At 45.6% G+C, this 18,202-nt stretch overlaps 1 protein-coding gene across 1 annotated transcript; it reads left to right on the plus strand.

Moving 5' to 3' along the window:
• The first annotated feature begins 257 nt into the window (after window positions 1–257).
• Window positions 258–16,722, plus strand: ipmkb (inositol polyphosphate multikinase b). Its single transcript, XM_085415436.1, has 6 exons — window positions 258–1,473; window positions 5,408–5,493; window positions 7,208–7,304; window positions 7,852–8,024; window positions 12,983–13,064; window positions 13,555–16,722. Exons 1-6 carry the CDS (start codon window positions 1,242–1,244, stop codon window positions 14,307–14,309), a joined length of 1,425 nt encoding a protein of 474 aa, XP_085271562.1. The 5' UTR covers window positions 258–1,241; the 3' UTR covers window positions 14,310–16,722.
• Window positions 16,723–18,202: the final 1,480 nt, after the last annotated feature.

Here is an 18,202-nt window from a genome sequence, read left to right on the forward strand (position 1 = left end):
AGTCTATTTTTTTATTGTGATTTTGATCTTTTGTACTGTCTTCTTCAAACCACGTTCTAACTATTTTGGGGTTATACAAATACAGTTTATTTTTAGACTCGCAGTAATATCTGATTGTAACCGAAACACTGACACGCTTTTTATATGTAGTCACGTAAGAGTAAAATGTATTTCATGGAAAATGCAAATGAAGGCACGTGCTGTCGTTCGTGGATGAAAATTGATGGTTTTGCGACAGTACTGGCAAGTGTCGCAAACGTGTGGGAGGCTTTGAGCTGCTCGTTACGTAGAGGCTGCCGCCTACACTGACCTGGATATCTGTGGCCGAGGAAGGCTCTGCCGACCTCGTTTCATATCAGTGCTTTAGGACTGCGGTACAGCGCGCGGACCTGTTTGCAGCTGCAGGGCCCTCGTGCTGAAGGCTTTGAACAGCAGCGGTGTGTCCGCGAGGACGGACTGTTAGCAGCCTAATGGGCTGGATCGATAACAAGGCCGGGCTGAGGACAGTTATCGTGTCATGTCTGTGTGTCTCTGATCACGCCGCGTGTCCGACTCGCTGCTGCGTGGAACAGGGTCTCTGTGTCGTGCACCTCCGTTTACTCCGACATCAGTATTTACTTCTCTGAAGCAAGGAAGTGGAGCTGGCGGAACTCGGAGAACGTGAGACCGGAAGTTGTGTGACTTGACCGCCATAATAAAAGCCCTAAGAAGTTTTGTTTACGCTTATAAATGGCTTCTGGGGTTAAACAGAGGAGTACAACTGGAACAAAACTACAGCCAACTTGTCATTTGTAAAATAACGTTTAGTCCTTTGCCAGTGCCGTGTATCCCGAATGATCTATCCACGTTGGTCGGCTTTATTTTGGAGTGTGCGAGCGGAAGTCGCCCTTGGCTCTGCGTGCGCTAACACTGGTAGGAAGTGGGATGTGGCCAGGATGTATTTATGCTGCTGTCCGAGATGTGAGAGTCAGTAAATCAGCTCTGCCTTTAGAGCCCGTGTTCCCCGGCGCTCACAGCGGGGGTACGCTCACTGACGCTGCCCGTCAGCGTGGTTCGTGTCAGGGGTCGAAGCAGCGGCCGCAGCCGCTGTGCTGTCCCCGCCTGGACGGCACCGTGCCCGGGAACAGTTTGTTGAATTTGCGCGTGGCTGTAGCCTGAGCTTTACGTAATGACAGCATGTGAATGACACGTTTGGCTTGTGACTTTCTTGCCCAGCACTGCACATCCACGGTTTTAAACACATGTCAAGAACTCAGCCTCAGATGATGATGGAGTCCTCTGTCGCGCTCGGCAGGCTGGAGCTGGCCCACAGCTCCTCCGCGGGTGGGGTGACCTCTCGGCTCCCCGGAGGCGCACCCCCTAAAGAAAAGCCCGGCCAGCCACCCTCAGGGCTCCAGAGCCAGGCTCACCTGAACGGCTGCGTCCCGCTGTCACATCAGGTGGCGGGTCACAAGTATGGAGTGGATAAAGTGGGTAAGTCAGCTGCGGACACGACTCTGATCACCCTGCACTTACAGGTCCTGCCACAGAACCACCTCTGTGCTCGCCTTCGTGTGACTTCATGTTAGCTGGTTATTCAAACGGAGATCTGACTTAATCCTGACAGGTGTTAACGCACCTTTACATGCAGACACTCACTCCTTTGTTTGTCCTCATAGAATCCGCGCTCACCAAAGAAGAGACATCAACTGTTTAGCAGACGTGTGTCTAATGTCCATGTGTGCAAACAGCGAACTTACACACTGGACCTTTTTTCAGTGTTTCCATGATAGGAACACATGTGTCAGTTTCTCTTTGCAGTTCTCTCTGTGCTTTGCAAACGTCGCGCTCTACAGTATCATTTGGAGAGTTCGTTGAAATGCCAAAATTCAGAAAGTTGTCCATCGTCCCGTTTGCTGCAGTGTAGGGGTGAGCGTTATACACTCAAAATTATAGCACAACATTTCAGGAAAACATATTTTCTGTATGTGTGATTAGGGATGGGTATCGATAAGATTTTCACGATTCCGATTCCATTTTCGATTCTGTTTAACGATTCGATTCTTTATCGATTCTTTTTAAAAAAGGAGAACACTAAGGTCGATTAGCTCAGAACTTTGTTTTATATCGTCTCTTTGAACAAGATAGAAATGTAGGAGTAACATGGCCTTACAAACCCAACAGTGAGATCTTAATGATCCAGCCTACGGCTCTTCAATGGGGCGTCCCAGGGTCCCCAGGAAAAAAAAATGTAAATGTAAAATAATAAAATAAATATTCTTCTGTAGCAATAACAAAGTATAACATAAATTATTCTGTAGCAATTACACAAGAATATCCAGAAATGTCCCTGCCTACAATTAAACACATTCACTTACTGAAAATCATCTGCTGTGGCAAATGGGTGCAAGCCTTTGACCACAAACTTAGTCACTGCTCGGTGACATTCGTCTATCCTGGCCTGAAAGGAGACGCTGCCGGCAGACTGCAGCGAGAGCTGCCAGCATCTGAGCCAGACTCTGTCTCTCATCATGGTCACTAAATGCACAGTAATGGTTTTGTAATAAGGCAGATCGCGCTAACATAATATGCACTGTTAGCTGATTATTTACCTGCCGCATTAACGGGAGAGGACGTGCAAACGTTACCGCTGCTGCTGGTTGAGATTCACGAGTCCAGAATTAAAAACACGACATTCATTTAAGGTCATCGCGTGTTTTGTGAGCAAACGCTTTTGCATATTCGTAGTGTTTCCTCCCTTAAATGAAACATCCACTTTGCAAGTATTGCAAGTTGCCCTGTTGTCATCCGTTCTCGTAAAGTCTAACCAAACTTTTGAGCGTTTGAGCCGCTTACGCGCCGTGTTTCCTGCCAGGTAAATGACGCTCCGCAACGTGATGACGTCATTCGGGGCGACTGGAATCGATAAGGGAATCGTTTGCAAAAATGGCAAACACTTCCAAGGAATTGAAACAGTGGGAACCGGTTCTCAACAAGAACCGGTTTTCGATACCCATCCCTATGTGTGATACAATGACTGGAGAACACTTTGATGATGGTTGCAGGCAGAAGCATTTATAAGTGTCAGTATCCTCCTTTCCCAGTGACTTACTGTCACCAATGACATATTTCCTAATTTGAAGTATGAATCAAGTTCCCAGCAGGGTCATAGTGCAACAGTAGTGACACAGCGTGAGTCAGCTGTAGACACAAGTGTAGCCTGAGCAGTTTTGTTGTTTTTAGGTGTGCAACTACTGCTGAACACTTCAGCTTGAGCTCGACTCTGAGATACCTGGACTTGTCTTAGTGTTGCCAACACATGGGATTACTTTACCAGTGTTATCAGGGTATGAAAGATGTGTACCTGTAATACTGGAGACACTTTTATATGACACAGTTACAGTCAGACAGAAATGGATGGATTTTGATTAGTTGCCAGCTTCACACGAATCAATATGACTGTTGATAGTATTATTACAAATATATCCAACAGAGTAATTGTAAAGGTGTCCCACAGCCTGTTTCACAGCAATGGTTGTGCAGCGGTCTTTGATCACGTAGGCCACAGGCATCGTACAGCCGCGCTCTGTCCACCTGACGTAGTCGCGTCTTCACAGCTCCATCACTTTGAGATTTTGCTTTAAGAAAGACGTTTTTCATGCAGCTGCACGTCTCTTGTCAGTTCAGCTTCTCTCTGTGTTCCTCATTCATCACTCCATATCTGCTGCTGTGTGGTTTCACAATCACCAAATATTTGAGATTGGCTTCTTGCAGCCTGAAACATTGTGCTTGAGAACCTCCTGCTCTGGATGAGTACTGAGAGTACTTTATTTATTTATTTCCTGTAAATCAGACGTTTATCTGTTTATTGGATTATTATTTAGGTACAAGGGGCAAAATCCCATCACTAGATATCAGTACATTGCAGATTGGCAGTGAGTGTATGCTGTCAGTCTGCTGTTTACCTCAGCTGTCAATATGTGTCCACGTCTGTCTGCCCTGAAGGAGGCTGTAAAACTCTGGAGTCAGTGAAAGTGTCCAGCGACAGCGATACTGAGCACTGCTGTTTTTGCAGCTGTTAGCTGACAGTGGCTCTAACATCACTGGAACTCTCATACGATACGAGTGTATTCAAGCTGTTTGTCAGAGGAAGAGTGTGATTCTCAGGACTCAAGCCTGACATAATGTTAGCTCCGAATCAGATGTTGTTGTTTGGCTGCTCACGTTCAGGTGTGTCGGCTCACATGGATGATTTACTGCCAGTCAGTAACTTGTTAATATGGGGAATAAATGAAGATGTTTACGCAGTGATTATGCTGATCAGGCTGGCTGACTCGGATATTTGTTTTAAACAAATAAACAAACAAACGTGTGTGTGTGTGTGTGTGTGTGTGTGTGTGTGTGTGTGTGTGTGTGTGTGTGAACCTCTTTAATCTGAATATTGTTGTGCACTATCAGTGAGGCAGCAGAGTAACATCGGCGTGTTCGGAGGTCGAGCAGGTCAGCTGCTGATCAGGTCGGTGGTTCGATCCCTGGCCCCGCCAGTCTGCATGTCAAGTATCTTTGGGCAAGTTACCAACCTCAAGAACAGAATGAATATTAACAAAGAGCACTTAAGCTCCAGCTAACGGGCGTAGAAAAGGACTGCTGCGGCTTTTGACAGTTGTAGAACAAGTTGAGCTTGTATAATCTCCTCCCACTGTGTCTTCAGGCCTCTGCTGCTTCTGTGCTGTTGAAGGTGTTTTTGCAAACGATTCCTCTGCCACTGTCCAGGTTTCAGGTCTGAGCTGCTGTGAACACGAACAACACGAAACAGTCTCCATAAGATTCTTCGTCATGACCGGAAATATGTTTGGTTTAAGTGAGGTTTGCATAGACTGTACCACGTGACACACACCCACTGGCTCTGAATTCCCTGAATGCCCTGCCCTATTCTCACAAGCCGACTTAATTGTAGTGAGCCGGAGGGTTAAAAGGACACGTTTGACTGGATGTTTGCATTCTGAATACGTTTTCTTGGCCTGTGTGAAATAGCAGGTCTGTGCACATTTTCTTGATGGTGGTTATTTTCCTCTGTGCAGGAAACAGCCCGTCATTGTCCAAACACAACACATTCCCACCAATAAAATACCAGCAAACTGTAAGAGACTGTGTTTGTGACGTGTCAAAGAGCTCGTATTTGTCATGTGTGTAAATGTGGTGAATCATTAAGTGTTGTACTTTATTTTTCCTCTCTGTGCGTTTCTGTCAAACCTTTGATTTAAGAACTTTATCATAAAGCTCAGTGCTGAATGAATTGTTTATGGTTAAACTGTTAAGGTGTCTTTAAACCGTCGTCTTACTGTGCAGCACCTGGAGCCATCGGCCTTTCACACAGATTATTTTTGTAAGTTTCCACTTTCAGTGCCGTCTTTTGTGTTTCTTGCAGGTATTTTGCAGCATCCAGATGGAACAGTCCTCAAACAGCTTCAGCCTCCACCCAGAGGTCCACGAGAGATGCAGTTTTACAGCATGGTACACACACACACACACACACACACACTGTACCGGGTCACATGGTCGCTTTGAAAATGGCCCAAAAAATAAAAACAACATTTATGTCTCAAAATATTGTTTTTAAACTTTGTGTGCTATGCTTTCAAAATAAAACTGGGATATTTTAAGGAGATTAGCAGTAAACATGTTTCTGGTGATAAAGTTAACAGACTTATAAATGCTGCTGAGTAAGTACATGAAGGGCATTAACAGCCTTGTTTTGCACCTCTGCTGTCACAGAGGACGCAGGTTTACAGCGTGAGTCACAGACGAGCACCAGAGTAGCCTGGGCAGTTTTTTGTTTGCTTGGTTTTTTCCCTCCTATATTTCAAGTGTAACTTAGGCTACGTTCACTCTGCAAGTCTTGATGCTCAATTCCGATTTTTTGATCAAATCCGATGTTTTTGTCTGCTCGTTCACAGTACAAATAAAATGCGACAGCAAACGCGCTCTAGTGTGAACGCTCAAAGCGGCCGCATGCGCAAAAGAAGACGTCACACACAGCGCGCTCTGTTTAGACCCAGAGCAACAGTATTGTTTGACTGACGGCCTTAATATAAAGACTTCGGACTTCACGTTTCCCAGTTTTTGCTTTAAGTTATTTTGTTATTTACATAATAATGTAGATAATTTAATAATGATCCTTGTTGCTGTTTCAGAGGAGCGGTGCTTCAAAGGATAGCTGCAGATTTCTGTCAGAATCTGCAGATTATACAGAACAAATAAAATGTTCACGTTGTTCCCAACAGTTTCACTGGAGGGCCAGGAAGGTTCGCGATGTCTTCTCCGGCGCTGATAGTTGGCGTCCGTCTTGCGTCAGTGACGTAAAAGACGGATTTAATGCGACGTGACCATCAAGCAGCAGTCGCTTTCTAAAACATCAGATATGTATCTGATTCAGCACCACATACGAAAGTGACCCAGATCGGATTTGAAAATATCGGATTTGTGCCGTTCACACTGTCACCATGATGGATATGAGTCGCAGAGGGTCAAAGAAGTTGGATTTGATGCGCTTTCACCTGCAGTGTGAACGTAGCCTTTATGACTTCACACTTGAACTCAACCTTGTGACCTTCAGAAGCTGCACGATGCTGTCTCACAATAAAGCTGAAATATGTTCTACCCAGGCTGTTGGATCTCGGGTGGAGCTGTTTAACCAGCTGCTTAAAGTTCCCCCGGGGTCACCGGGTCAGATGTAGCTCGTGGTCAGTTGAGCCGGTGTTGGATGGATGAAGAATTATCAGTACAGGCAGCCACAGTGAGCTGCTTCACTGTTTTCTTTAGAGCTGTGTCAGGACGGAGTCTGAGGCTAACGTGTGGCTGTCGTTTGACGGGATCCCAGCAGCAGGCCCACACTGACCAGCATCGCTCCCAGTTTCCAAAACTTTACTGAGCTCAGGAGGCAGTGTCATCAAACACATGCTTGCTCTCTGTTTTTTAAACAGTCCCAGTATCAACAGATGTAGCCACCCTTCGCTTCCAGTACACTGACCTCTTTGCACTTACTATAAAGAGCCTGAATATTATTTTCGTCGTGGGAGGCACTAATACCAAAGAAGATTGTTCAGTTCTTTGCTGCACCATCTTCCTTTTCTTCATGCCGTCCTGAGAGATGATTTTAGTTACTGTAAAAGCTTTGGCAGGTACTTATTCACATAGAGATAAACCATCGTATGGCATTCTGTCCTAGGTTTATGCAGAGGACTGCTGCGATCCCTGTCTTCTCGAGCTCCAGACTTATCTGCCCAGATACTACGGCACCTGGTCCTCTCCTGACAGGCCCAACGGTAAGGCCGTACTGTGGCATCACACAGACAACAGCTAGCATTAGCCGCTACGGACAAAAGACAAAAAAAGCTAATAGTGAGTTTAACTGTCTCCTCTCTGCACACACTGTTTACCTGCGTGTAAGCAAAGATGTCTCAGATCAGCAAACAGAAACCTGAGAGCTTCGGACCCAGTGTACGCTGGGACCTCCAGCTCCAAATACCAGTACAGACACTGACATTTTACTGTAACAGGAAACGGTCAGTCTCTCAGTAAGGATCTGTAGCTGTCCGCAGAGTCAAAGAGAAAACCACTGTATGTTAGAGCCTCGATGAGAGCTGTGAAAGCTTCAGCACGTGATTCGTGTTCATCCTGGTGCATCCAGATGTGATTGTTGGTGTAGGTGTTGCACTGCGGGTGTGTCTTCATATCATTGTATTCTTACATGAGGTAGATTTTTTAAAATAAAACTCACGCTGATATGCCAACAAGCTCCGTGAACGTTCAGCATTTCACCAACAATCAGACAAAACGAGACAAACTAACAGCTTCTGTTGTGACTGACAGACCTGTACCTGAAGCTGGAGGATGTGACTCGTCACTTCATCAAACCCTGTATCATGGATGTGAAGCTGGGCCAGCGGAGCTATGATCCGTACGCCTCACAGGAGAAACGGGAACAGCAGATCAGAAAATACCCGCTGATGGAGGAGATCGGGTTCCTGGTGCTTGGCTTGAGGGTGAGTTTGAGTCATGGTGCTGTGACAGTAAAAGCACGCACAGGCCTGCAGATCAGTCGGTGTGAAAAGTCCAAATGCAGAGTCTTTGTGTGACGAGCCAAATATCCCCCCGAGTGTTTCTGTAGGAGTTAAGAAGGTGAGTAGAAGGTGCAGTCGAATATCACTGGTAACTGTGTGAGCACCTCTCTGAAAGCAGTTTGTGGAGGAGAAACATCAGCAGTGATCTTAGAGAAGCAGCTGTTGCTGCCCATCACTCTGGAAACACCGAGAGAGAACGTTTGGTAATGAGAGGAAACAGCTGCCAGTCGGAGTGGAGGCCCCGGCAAGTTCACCCCAACATCAGTGCACTGCTCCAAAAACCCAAGAGCAACATGGCTGCCATCAGACCTCAGTCAGCATGTTAAATGCTGACATTCATGACAGTGCAGTTGGAAAACGACCAACGCCGCTGTCAGCACGCCGGTGGAGGGAGGACGATGGGCTTGTTCTGCAGGCTGTGGGTCTAATGTGTTGACTGATCTTATGACTCGCACATGTTTCAGTGTCTTTCGTGTCAGAGAAGCTGAAGGTGCTTAGTATGTAAAATGCAACTGTGCATTGACTCGGCTGTAAAAGTTGCATCTTTTTACCAGCACGTTTAGACACCTTTGCTAGTTACATCTGCTAAGACGGCTGCTTGCATGCAAACAAAGAACGTGCATGTAGAAAGGCTGGTGTTGGTTCCAACACAGACTCGCATCTTTATTTTCACAGTATTAGTAAAGCTGATGTCTGCAGGAGGAAATATCTTTGCTGCACAGGGTCACAAATCACTACAATCAGGAAAACGAGTAACGTTTGTCCTGAGAAATGCCGTGGAGTGGACCTGGAAATGGGTTAATCTTTAACCCTGTAATAAATCAGCTGAACAGTGCGTGGCGCTTCCATGTGCATGCACACACAGTCACACCCACTGTCCACACCAAACCAACAGATAAGAGGAACGACAGAGACAGCTTATCTGTTTGAAAGAGAGTCACATAGCGAAACCTTTATCAGGTCGATCAGTTTCCATTACAACTTGTCATCGTCATCATCCGCAGTAGGAGTGCTGGTTAGGGCTAGAGTGTGATAGTGATACAGCCAGCGTTGGGCTTCATGCTCACTCTGATACTGTCCTTTGTTTGTCTTTGAACAGATGTTTAAAAGCATTCATCTGAATGTGCCACACCGCTGAGCTCTGACTCCAGGACTGCATTCAGTGTTTCCACACCTCCAGCTTCTTTGCTGTGGTGTGAATGTGTTGATGATCTTTGCAAACTTGTTTTCACTTCTCCTCTTATTGGTGTGATGTGTCTGGGTCAAAGGCCAGAGAGCCATGAAGTGCAAAGGCCGCCAAACAAGTTTCTAGTGAAGAGCCCACTTGTTCTGTGTCTGGGGCTAATCTGAGGTGAGCATAAAGTACAGAGGCTCATGTAGACTGAACTAATGGTGACACGAAGGTTGGATTTTGGGGCTTTTCCCCAAACTTTCTATTTAGCACCCTTTAACCCTGTAACACCAGCTCTGTCACATTAGATACATTTTCTCCCCTTTGCTTCTGTCTGTTTAAGATCAAATGTAGCAAAAATGAGACGCACACACATACAGAGATGTAAAAAAATGAAATCCCTGTGCGTGATCCTCTGCCAGAGGCCTGGGAGCTTTAGGGTCCTGTGCAGTATCTTTGCTGTTTCTAGGACTGCGTCCTTCATGGTGGAGATCTCAGATGTCGTTCCTCGGATCTGTTGAAGGTCTGGTCCTCATCACCCAATGCAGATCTCGGTAACCAGGGCGACATTTGAGCCGCTATGGCTTCAGTTATGTCTCGCTCACAGTGGATACAGACGGCCGGTCGGTTTACAGGGTGAGAGAGGTTGCGGTATGAAAGAGGGGAAGGATACGTGTGATTCAGTGCTGAGACGTCATGAATGTGTTTTGCAGAAATGAGTAATAAGTTTCTAGATGATGTGAAGAGTGTTTAGCATCGACCGATGGGCTGACGGAGCAGCAGCTTTATAGCTCCACACCCTTTGTAAACGGCTCATAAAATGTGATGTCTGCATGTGGACTTTAGCTGAGTGCTCAGTGTTTATCATGTGGTGTCTGCAGAGAAGGCTTCTGTACAGAACAATGGGACACTGCACAGCAAACATGTCCCAGGGAGCCAAAGAAACCTGTTTGTGTTGGTCTAAAGTATGAGGCTACGCATGTTTTACTGAGGTCAGTTAAACAAACATGTTTGCAGTGTCCATGTGAGTGTATGAGTATCACATGCACTGCCATTTATATAGTTCTTTTCTAATATTACTGAACACTGCAAGAGCAGTTTCCATCATACAGCCCAGTTTGATCTTAGGTGGGCCGGACCAGTGAGAAGCTCCACACATAATAGATATTTTTTAATATAAGAAAAAGAATATGTCTCGGTTTATTTTGGTAAGTAAATGAAAGAAATCTGTCAGCACCACTCTTTAGGCTTAAACTGTAAGTAATAAAAGTGTAAACTTTAGATAACATTATTTATGCCCGAACTGGAGATTCATTCTGGAATTACAGAAATCTAATTCCTAATGGCTCTGGTGTAATATGAATGGGGAAGGTCTGGAGTAGGGATACAGATGTTGCTTGAACCCATGTTGGCCCCGCCCACTAATATTCAGGTTGAAATGGGGAACACGGCTAACGAGGAAAGGCAATAAATAATTCACCACAGCTCATTCTCCCAAACGTTAAACTTCGGTTAGAGCAATAACAACAGCGTGTTCACAGGACTGAACGTTGGACTTCATCACCAAACGTCATGTCTGTGTGTAGGTTGTTGTACTGCCCTCTGCTGGTGACAAACACCTTAGTGCAGCTTTAAACCAAACACTGATTATTCAGTAAAAATAAAGTTCTATTGTAAAAGCAAAAAGGTTTAAAAATGCTAATCTGGGAAACATTTTACAATAACATCACACTAGTTACACCGTGTACAGTAGGGCTGCAACGATACACAAAATTCACGGTTCGATATTTTTTCGATACAAAAAAATGTTCGTGCCTTTTTAATTTGTCATTTATTAAAATTATAAATATATATTTTAACTCAAAAGTACAGTTTTTAAATTTAATGTTGCTGAAACAAAGTAATAAAAAAATTAATCTATCTGATCGAGGAATCACTCATCTTTGGAAAAGAGAGTTTATTACAGAGAAATGTCTCTTTCAAAATAAAAGCTATACTATCCGCTTCTTCTGGGCTATATTCTCAGCAGCATATTAAACATATCAGGTCCCCATAAGGAGAATCCTGTGCTAATGGCTGTCTAAATGACTCGGGTAAAGTTTGTAGCATGCGTGCTTGTTGTCTGCTTCCACTTGTCTTTGCACTAGGATGCTGTCGGAGTAAATGTGCAGTCATATTCGTTGTGTTCCCACTAGTGCTGTCAGCCTTAATCTGAAATGACGTTAACGCCATAACACGGCAAATCTCCGTTAACGAGCTACCACGGATCGCCCCGTGCGTGGGCCTGGACGGCCAACACGCTAACGAGCTAACTGCGCTAACACACTAGCTCCCACCCATGTAATTGAGCATTGCGTGGCACATCCAACATACTGTTTTAATTTAGTCCATGACTCGCTTACCTTCAGGGTCATACATCACATGAAAACCAAAATAATTCCAAACGTCAGATCTGAATGAGGGTGGGGGAGGTTCAGTTTGCCATGTTGCAACGAGCTTAGCTTCTGTCTGCTAGCTTGTCCTGCGCTCAGTGAATCTGCGTTCGACTACTCCGCCTAGGCTGCACTGTCGAGCGCAGATCCACTGAGCGCTCCACACAGACAGCATCGTCAGAAGGAAAGTTGATAAAATAAATTAAAACTTTTGTATTGTTCGATACATATGCGTACCGAACCGAAAGCACTGTATCGAACGGTTCAATATCCATACGAGTATCATTGCACCCCTTGTGTACAGTTATCACTGCTGGTAATCGTCACAGTCATAATCATATGAGTGTTTATGAAAGCCATACTATGGAGGAGTAATGCTGTATAAATGATAAATTAAGCTTTTTCTAATACCTTAGTAATGCTAAAGTTAGAGTGCTCTCTATAGACTGATTCTAAATGCTGTAAACATTCATCAGCATTACAGTGGCGCTGTATGCTACTGACAGGAGCGGTGTGGGTCTGCATCATCACGATCTGCTACCATCAGAGGTTAGCGCACTGATCTGAGGGCGTTCCTGTCTACTTCAGTTGTTTACGTAGAGAGGATGCTGCTGTTTGCTGATCACTCTCTTCCTGATGACGGAAACAGAAGACAGCATGTCTTATTATGCTAAAATAAATCTCTGACAGCTGATTCAGTTAGCTTGGCTCTAAATGCATTTTGAGGGTTGTTTTTAATTTGTGGAATCTTTGTCATGGCTGTCTTGATTTTTAGATTGTAGTGAATCCCCTTATAGTTCATGATCATGGGATTGCAGACGTAAAAGGCTCCCAGCATGCATTGCATGGGTTTGTGGACAGAAATGTCAGTCTGAAAGAGCTGCTCAGTGTTTGAGTCGCGGCTCTGAAGCTGTGTCGGTATGTAACTCTGCATTCAGCACATTAACAGAAGCGTCTGAGCTCGAACCACTGCTGCAGAGTTACACGCACGCACACACATTTGTGTAGTTCTGGGCCACTAGGTGGAGGCAGCCTTCAGGTCCCGTTCTCTCATTGGCCCACTGTCTTCAATCAGTTTGAAATCCATCACAAAGTCCTGACCGATCAGGCCTCGTCACAGCTCACAGATGTTGTTGTGCCGTCTCAGCAGGAAATCCAGGAACATTCTGGTTTGCTGCCAGCTGCTGAATAAGTGACTCTGAGAACAGTGACACTGTGTTTCAAACCAAAACTAATGCAGACGTTTGTTTTAATGTGAGATTTTCTTGTATTCTCAGGTGTACAAGGTGTGCACGGACACTTTCGACTCCTATGATCAGCATTATGGAAGAGGATTGGTTAAGGACACTCTTAAAGATGGTATGTATGTGTGTGAGACTGTATGTTTGATGAAATTTAAACAGGGCCTTTACTCCTCCACGCAGCATGTCCTGAAGCCCATATCATGCTGTAGTTTGTTGAACATGACATTGAATGCTCCTCCACATTCACCCGATCTCAGTGCTGGGATGTGGACGCTGTGTGAGTCTGTGCCAGTCAAAGGCAGGTCTGAAGGAACAAAGGGGCTCCAGCCTGATATTGTTAAACCTCGTTTGTGTCTCTCTCATTTCTTCCTGGAACCTTGTTAAGATTCAAACATGCAAAATAGGATTTTGTACCATTTTTCAGCTGATGTGAAACTTCTGATCGGGCCTGTGTTAGCATGGTGTACATATCAGTGTGCAGCGTGATTACAGTAATGTGTTACAGTGGCACACATAGTGGAGACACAGGCTGCGCTTGAGTTATTGTGTGTTATTGTTATTATTATTGGTGTTATTGTTTTTGAACGTCTTCTCCTGTCCACCAGGCTTGTCTAAATTCTTCCATAATGGAGTTAGCCTGAGGAAGGACGCCGTGGCGGCGAGCATCCGCAGAGTGCAGCGGATCCTTCGCTGGTTCGAGTCCCAGCACCAGCTGACTTTCTATGCCAGCTCCCTTCTGTTTGTCTACGAGGGCCTGCCCTCCTCTGTCTCTTCATCCTCCCTGTCGTCCCTCCTCAGCAGTCCATCCATCAGCCCCACTGTGATGTTAAAAACACCCACGTCTTTGTCATCAGGTGAAGGCGGCACAGAGCGGAAAGTCCGACAGGGAAAGCTGGGGCAAGGAGAGGAAGTGGCCGAGTACAACAACAACAACATCCAGGTGGCAGAGCACTGGGACTACAGCCTGGACGCTGTTTATTCCAATCGCAGGAAAGGTGAGGACGGTCACAGGGGAGACGGTGGTGCTGTGAGCGCCGTGTCTGGAGACGGCGTCTCAGCACCGGGTGAGGAGGACAACTCTGCATGGAAACAGTCGCGTGAGCTGCAACGACCACCTAATGGGAACGGAAACAAATCCCAACTGCAAGAGAAGGATGTGGACAGAGAGGACGGCAGGAGGAGCGGGGAGGAGGCGGAGGACCGAGGAGGCGACGAAACGGAGAGCGGCGCAGGAGACGTGGAGGTCAGGATGATCGACTTTGCTCATGTTTTCCCGAGTGAGAGCCAGGATCACGGCTACATCTACGGCCTGAAGCGCCTGCTGACGGTGCTGGAGCAGATCCTGTGTGATGCAGCGTAGAGCTCGCTCAAACAAACCCCGCCTCCTGCTGAAACGACGAAGCATCATCTCACCTGACTGTGTGTGTGCAGTGGAGGCGACTGGGCAGCTGTGTTCAGCACGACATGCACTAACCAACCCATGAAGGCATTAGGACCTCACACGCCGCGTCTGCAGCTCACTGATGCTCACACAGGGTCACCTGACCTCAGCGATCAGTGGTTTGAGTATCTGATGCCACGGCCAGTGAAACTGTGACGGCACGTAGTGTAAAAGGATGGGAAGGTGTCGACCGTACCTCTGATAACGCTGGCTCTGCGGTGTCTCGCTTTCAAGAGCGAGCTGCAGACCACAGATCCACCCACCACCTCAGTCCTGATGTTTCCGGGCAGCTGTGCAGACGGAGGGATTTTGTTGTTCCTGGATTCACAGGGTCAGGATTGTGGTGACTTCTATGCAGTCTGTCTGTAAACTACCTAAAGCTCCACTGCTCATGCTGACACTTCCTGATCATCTTATCATTCACAGGGCTTAACTGGATTCATTTATGTTTACAGTGTGGCGTCAGATTCCTAAACCAGGGCTGGAAAGCAGACGTGAGTCAGGGATGAGGCGGGCCTGCTCCACCGTTGTTGTTCATACCACTGTCTAAACATGTCTAACTCAGGTATTTACTGTAAGAAACAGCTTAATGTTAGTGCCACCGTGCTCCTCATCCCGTCTCAGCCATGGCTTGTTTGATCTTGGACACGATCGAGCTCATCGATGTCGACCTCGGCGTTGACCTGTCGTCTTTCACCGTGGCTGCTTCTGTCCTCGTAAACGTCGAGCTGCCATATCATCCTTCCAGACGCCCGTCTGCTTTTCTCTACATTTGGATTTGTCGTGATGACTCCAGTGCCATTGTTCTGTTGTTAGCTTAGGTCAGTGATTTTAAGTTGATCGTGTGAGGAATTCATTTCTAACTGGGTAACAATTGGAAAATCAGCCATTATAACTGTGAAGGGATCGTGTGTGTGTGTGTGTGTGTGTGTGTGTGTGGCTGGCTGGCTGGCTGGCTGGCTGGCTGGCTGGCTGGCTGGCTGGCTGGTAGAAGGGACGTGCTGCACTGATTAATACACGATGTGCTTGTGGTATAAGCTGAGATGATTCCCTAAGGATAGTTTTAAGATTGTAGGAAAAAGCTCTGTGCGTGATCCCAACTCGTTCTTACATGACTCTCAGCTGAGGGCAGCTTTGTGTTTGTTAGTGCTTTGGTAGGATGGAGCCTGCTGCAGACGACTGTATCACACCAAGTTCAGGCCCCAAAGCTGCTCCGGGTTTTCTTGCAGTCCTTGGTCTTGGTAACGAGGCTAATATTAAAAAAGAAAGCTGGAAATAGTGTTTTAGAAATGGTGATGCAGCTCCGGGAACAGGAAGTCCCCGCTGGATGTGGGCGAGAACGAGTAGTAACAGTCGAAGACTGCTTTTCTTAAAAATGTGACCTTTTGTCACGATCTCAAAGTTTATTTAAATTGTCAACGAGTATTTTTTTATCTCTTGTAAATTCAGTGCTGAAATATCTGCTTCCTGTCTTTTATTTTGGAATCTCAGCCCCTCCTGTCTTTGACCTGGAATGGCAATAATCCCCCTGCTGATATAAGGCAGCGTTCTGGAAAAGCGTTCGGCGGTGCTCGTGATTGATGCTGTTGCGTTGTGTGAACGCTGTGACGCTGAGACCGTCTCGCCTCGGCACCATAACTCCAGCTGAATCACATGACATAAGGAAAATCTCAAAATCCTGATGTTTTGTAAATGAAACTGATGAAATGTGTTTGAACTGTAATGTGAACCAAAAGCAAAGGTTGACACTTTTCTCTGACTTTGCTTCTTTTTTATAATTTCCATTGATTTTAGGTTAATCTCTTAAAGGATGTTTACGGGAATTTTTTTTTTAAGCGCTGCCTTATTTTCTGGTAACACATCTGGATCATGATCATTGTGGCAGCTTGTGACTCTGGGCCTGCTGTGTCGTGGCTAACTAACAGAAAGGCATTGCTTAATCGTTAACAGAGTCAGGGCGTGTCCCTGGGCCCGGCGTCTCGGTGCAGGCAGGCAGCTTTACCAACATCACGTCCGCTTTGTTCCCAACATGAACCTGATGACACCAGCGTGTTGGTCTGCTAACACTGGTCACAGGTTTGTGACATTTCTCATCTTATTCCTGCTTCACTTTACAGCCAATCAGATGAAGCATATCATATTGTCTCTGTCGTTGTTGTTGTTTTCTTCCTTCACTCATTTGTGCATCGATCTCTTACAGTACTTTAGGTGCAAACTGAAAAAGTCCGAATCACTGACTAAATTGTAACAACAATCTGCCTAATTACCCAAATTTATTCATTTGCATCTCAACTGTAATATAAAGTCAAAGTGAATAAAAACTTTAATCTGCTTTGAGTGCTTGTCTGCTTTTTAAAACAAGACTGCATTGTTCATCTTAAAGAGCTTTACATATGACCTTTGCTCTAACAGGAAGGTAAGATTCAAAATGTTGAAAATAAAGTTGACATATCGAATCAAACTCTCTGTTTAGTGAGTTAGAAGAAGGAAATGTGGATGCAGAGTGCTGTTCTGAATCTCTTCAGGAAAAAGAGCTTCGGTTCAAAGGTTTAATCTGCTCCTGAGCCTCATTTGTTCAGGTATGTTTACATCAGGCTCCAACCATCCTTCAGCCTGGTTTTACTTTTCAGGAACTGGAAGTCACAATGAGGCAAATCCAGGATGTTTTTTGCACACTGGCATACACCACATTTAATTTTGAGGCTTACTCCAGTGAACATGTAGCAGCAGAGGGAAAGTGAAGAGTCACAGCAAACTGCAGAGAGGAGAAATTTAGGCCAGCATGAGCTTCATCATGTGATCCTCAGTTAACATGAGGGTGTTCTGATCTTTTCAGCCAATCAGAATCATTTTGGCAGTATTTGAGTTTTCGTGTGACATGGGAAGACCTCTGGTAATCTCCTACAATGTTCAGTGGGGGCGGTCGTGGCTCAAGAGTTGGGAGCTTGCCTTGTAATCGGAAGGTTGCTGGTTCGAGCCCCGGCTTGGACAGTCTCGGTCGTTGTGTCCTTGGGCAAGAAACTTCACCCGTTGCCTACTGGTGGTGGTCAGAGGGCCCGGTGGCGCCAGTGTCCGGCAGCCTCGCCTCTGTCAGTGCGAGGCTGTAGCCCAGGGCAGCTGTGGCTACAATGTAGCTTGCAGTGTGTGAATGGGTGGATGACTGAATGTAGAGTAAAGCGCTATACGAATACAGGCCATTTACCATTTCAGCTGGACAGAGCTGCAGACACAGGAGTACCATTAAACCTGAGATGGGTTTAATGAAAGCTTTAAATACAAACTGTGGTTCACATTAACTGTCCTTTCATCCAGCACAGTTATTGAGTGATAACACTGATTTACTTAAGTGTGTTTGTGTCACTTGAAGGAAACTGAGATGTGAGGCTGATGACTGAAAGCTTGCTGTGAGCACTTCCTGTGGAGCAGCTCCTCTTTCAGCACTGGACTGAACGTGGACGGTCCCTGTACCCTAGGACTCTGAGCTCTTAAATCGTCTTTGTGGAATTATAAAATGGTCTGAATTTTCATTTACTGGATTTGTATGATGAAGAGGCTGAAGAAAAGAGATTAGAGGCGACAAAAACAGTGCAACTCCCTCTGTCCATTGTTTTTTCAACAATAAACATATAAACAGTTTGACGAGCTGCGTCTTTCCTGACACCAGAACACAGCCATGCTGCCTGATTACTACATACTCCTGTTTTTGATTAAAATGGTTAGGACAGAACCTTTTTTCTTTAACCATTTTAGCAATATAAGAGATATTTTGATAATTATTTTTAAATCGAAAAACTGTCTTGCAGTGCAGTGCT

This window comes from Rhamphochromis longiceps, linkage group LG8 (genome assembly GCF_057381845.1).
Source record: "Rhamphochromis longiceps isolate RC_006_pf linkage group LG8, R_longiceps_female_GT1.1, whole genome shotgun sequence".
In the NCBI taxonomy this organism is placed as follows: Eukaryota; Metazoa; Chordata; class Actinopteri; order Cichliformes; family Cichlidae; genus Rhamphochromis; species Rhamphochromis longiceps.

Coding starts and splice junctions, on each gene's coding strand:
- ipmkb (XM_085415436.1), top strand. CDS start 1,242: ATGTCAAGAACTCAGCCTCAGATGATGATGGAGTCCTCTGTCGCGCTC. Junction 1,474..5,407: donor GTATGGAGTGGATAAAGTGG/GTAAGTCAGCTG, acceptor TGTTTCTTGCAG/GTATTTTGCAGCATCCAGAT. Junction 8,025..12,982: donor TCCTGGTGCTTGGCTTGAGG/GTGAGTTTGAGT, acceptor TTGTATTCTCAG/GTGTACAAGGTGTGCACGGA.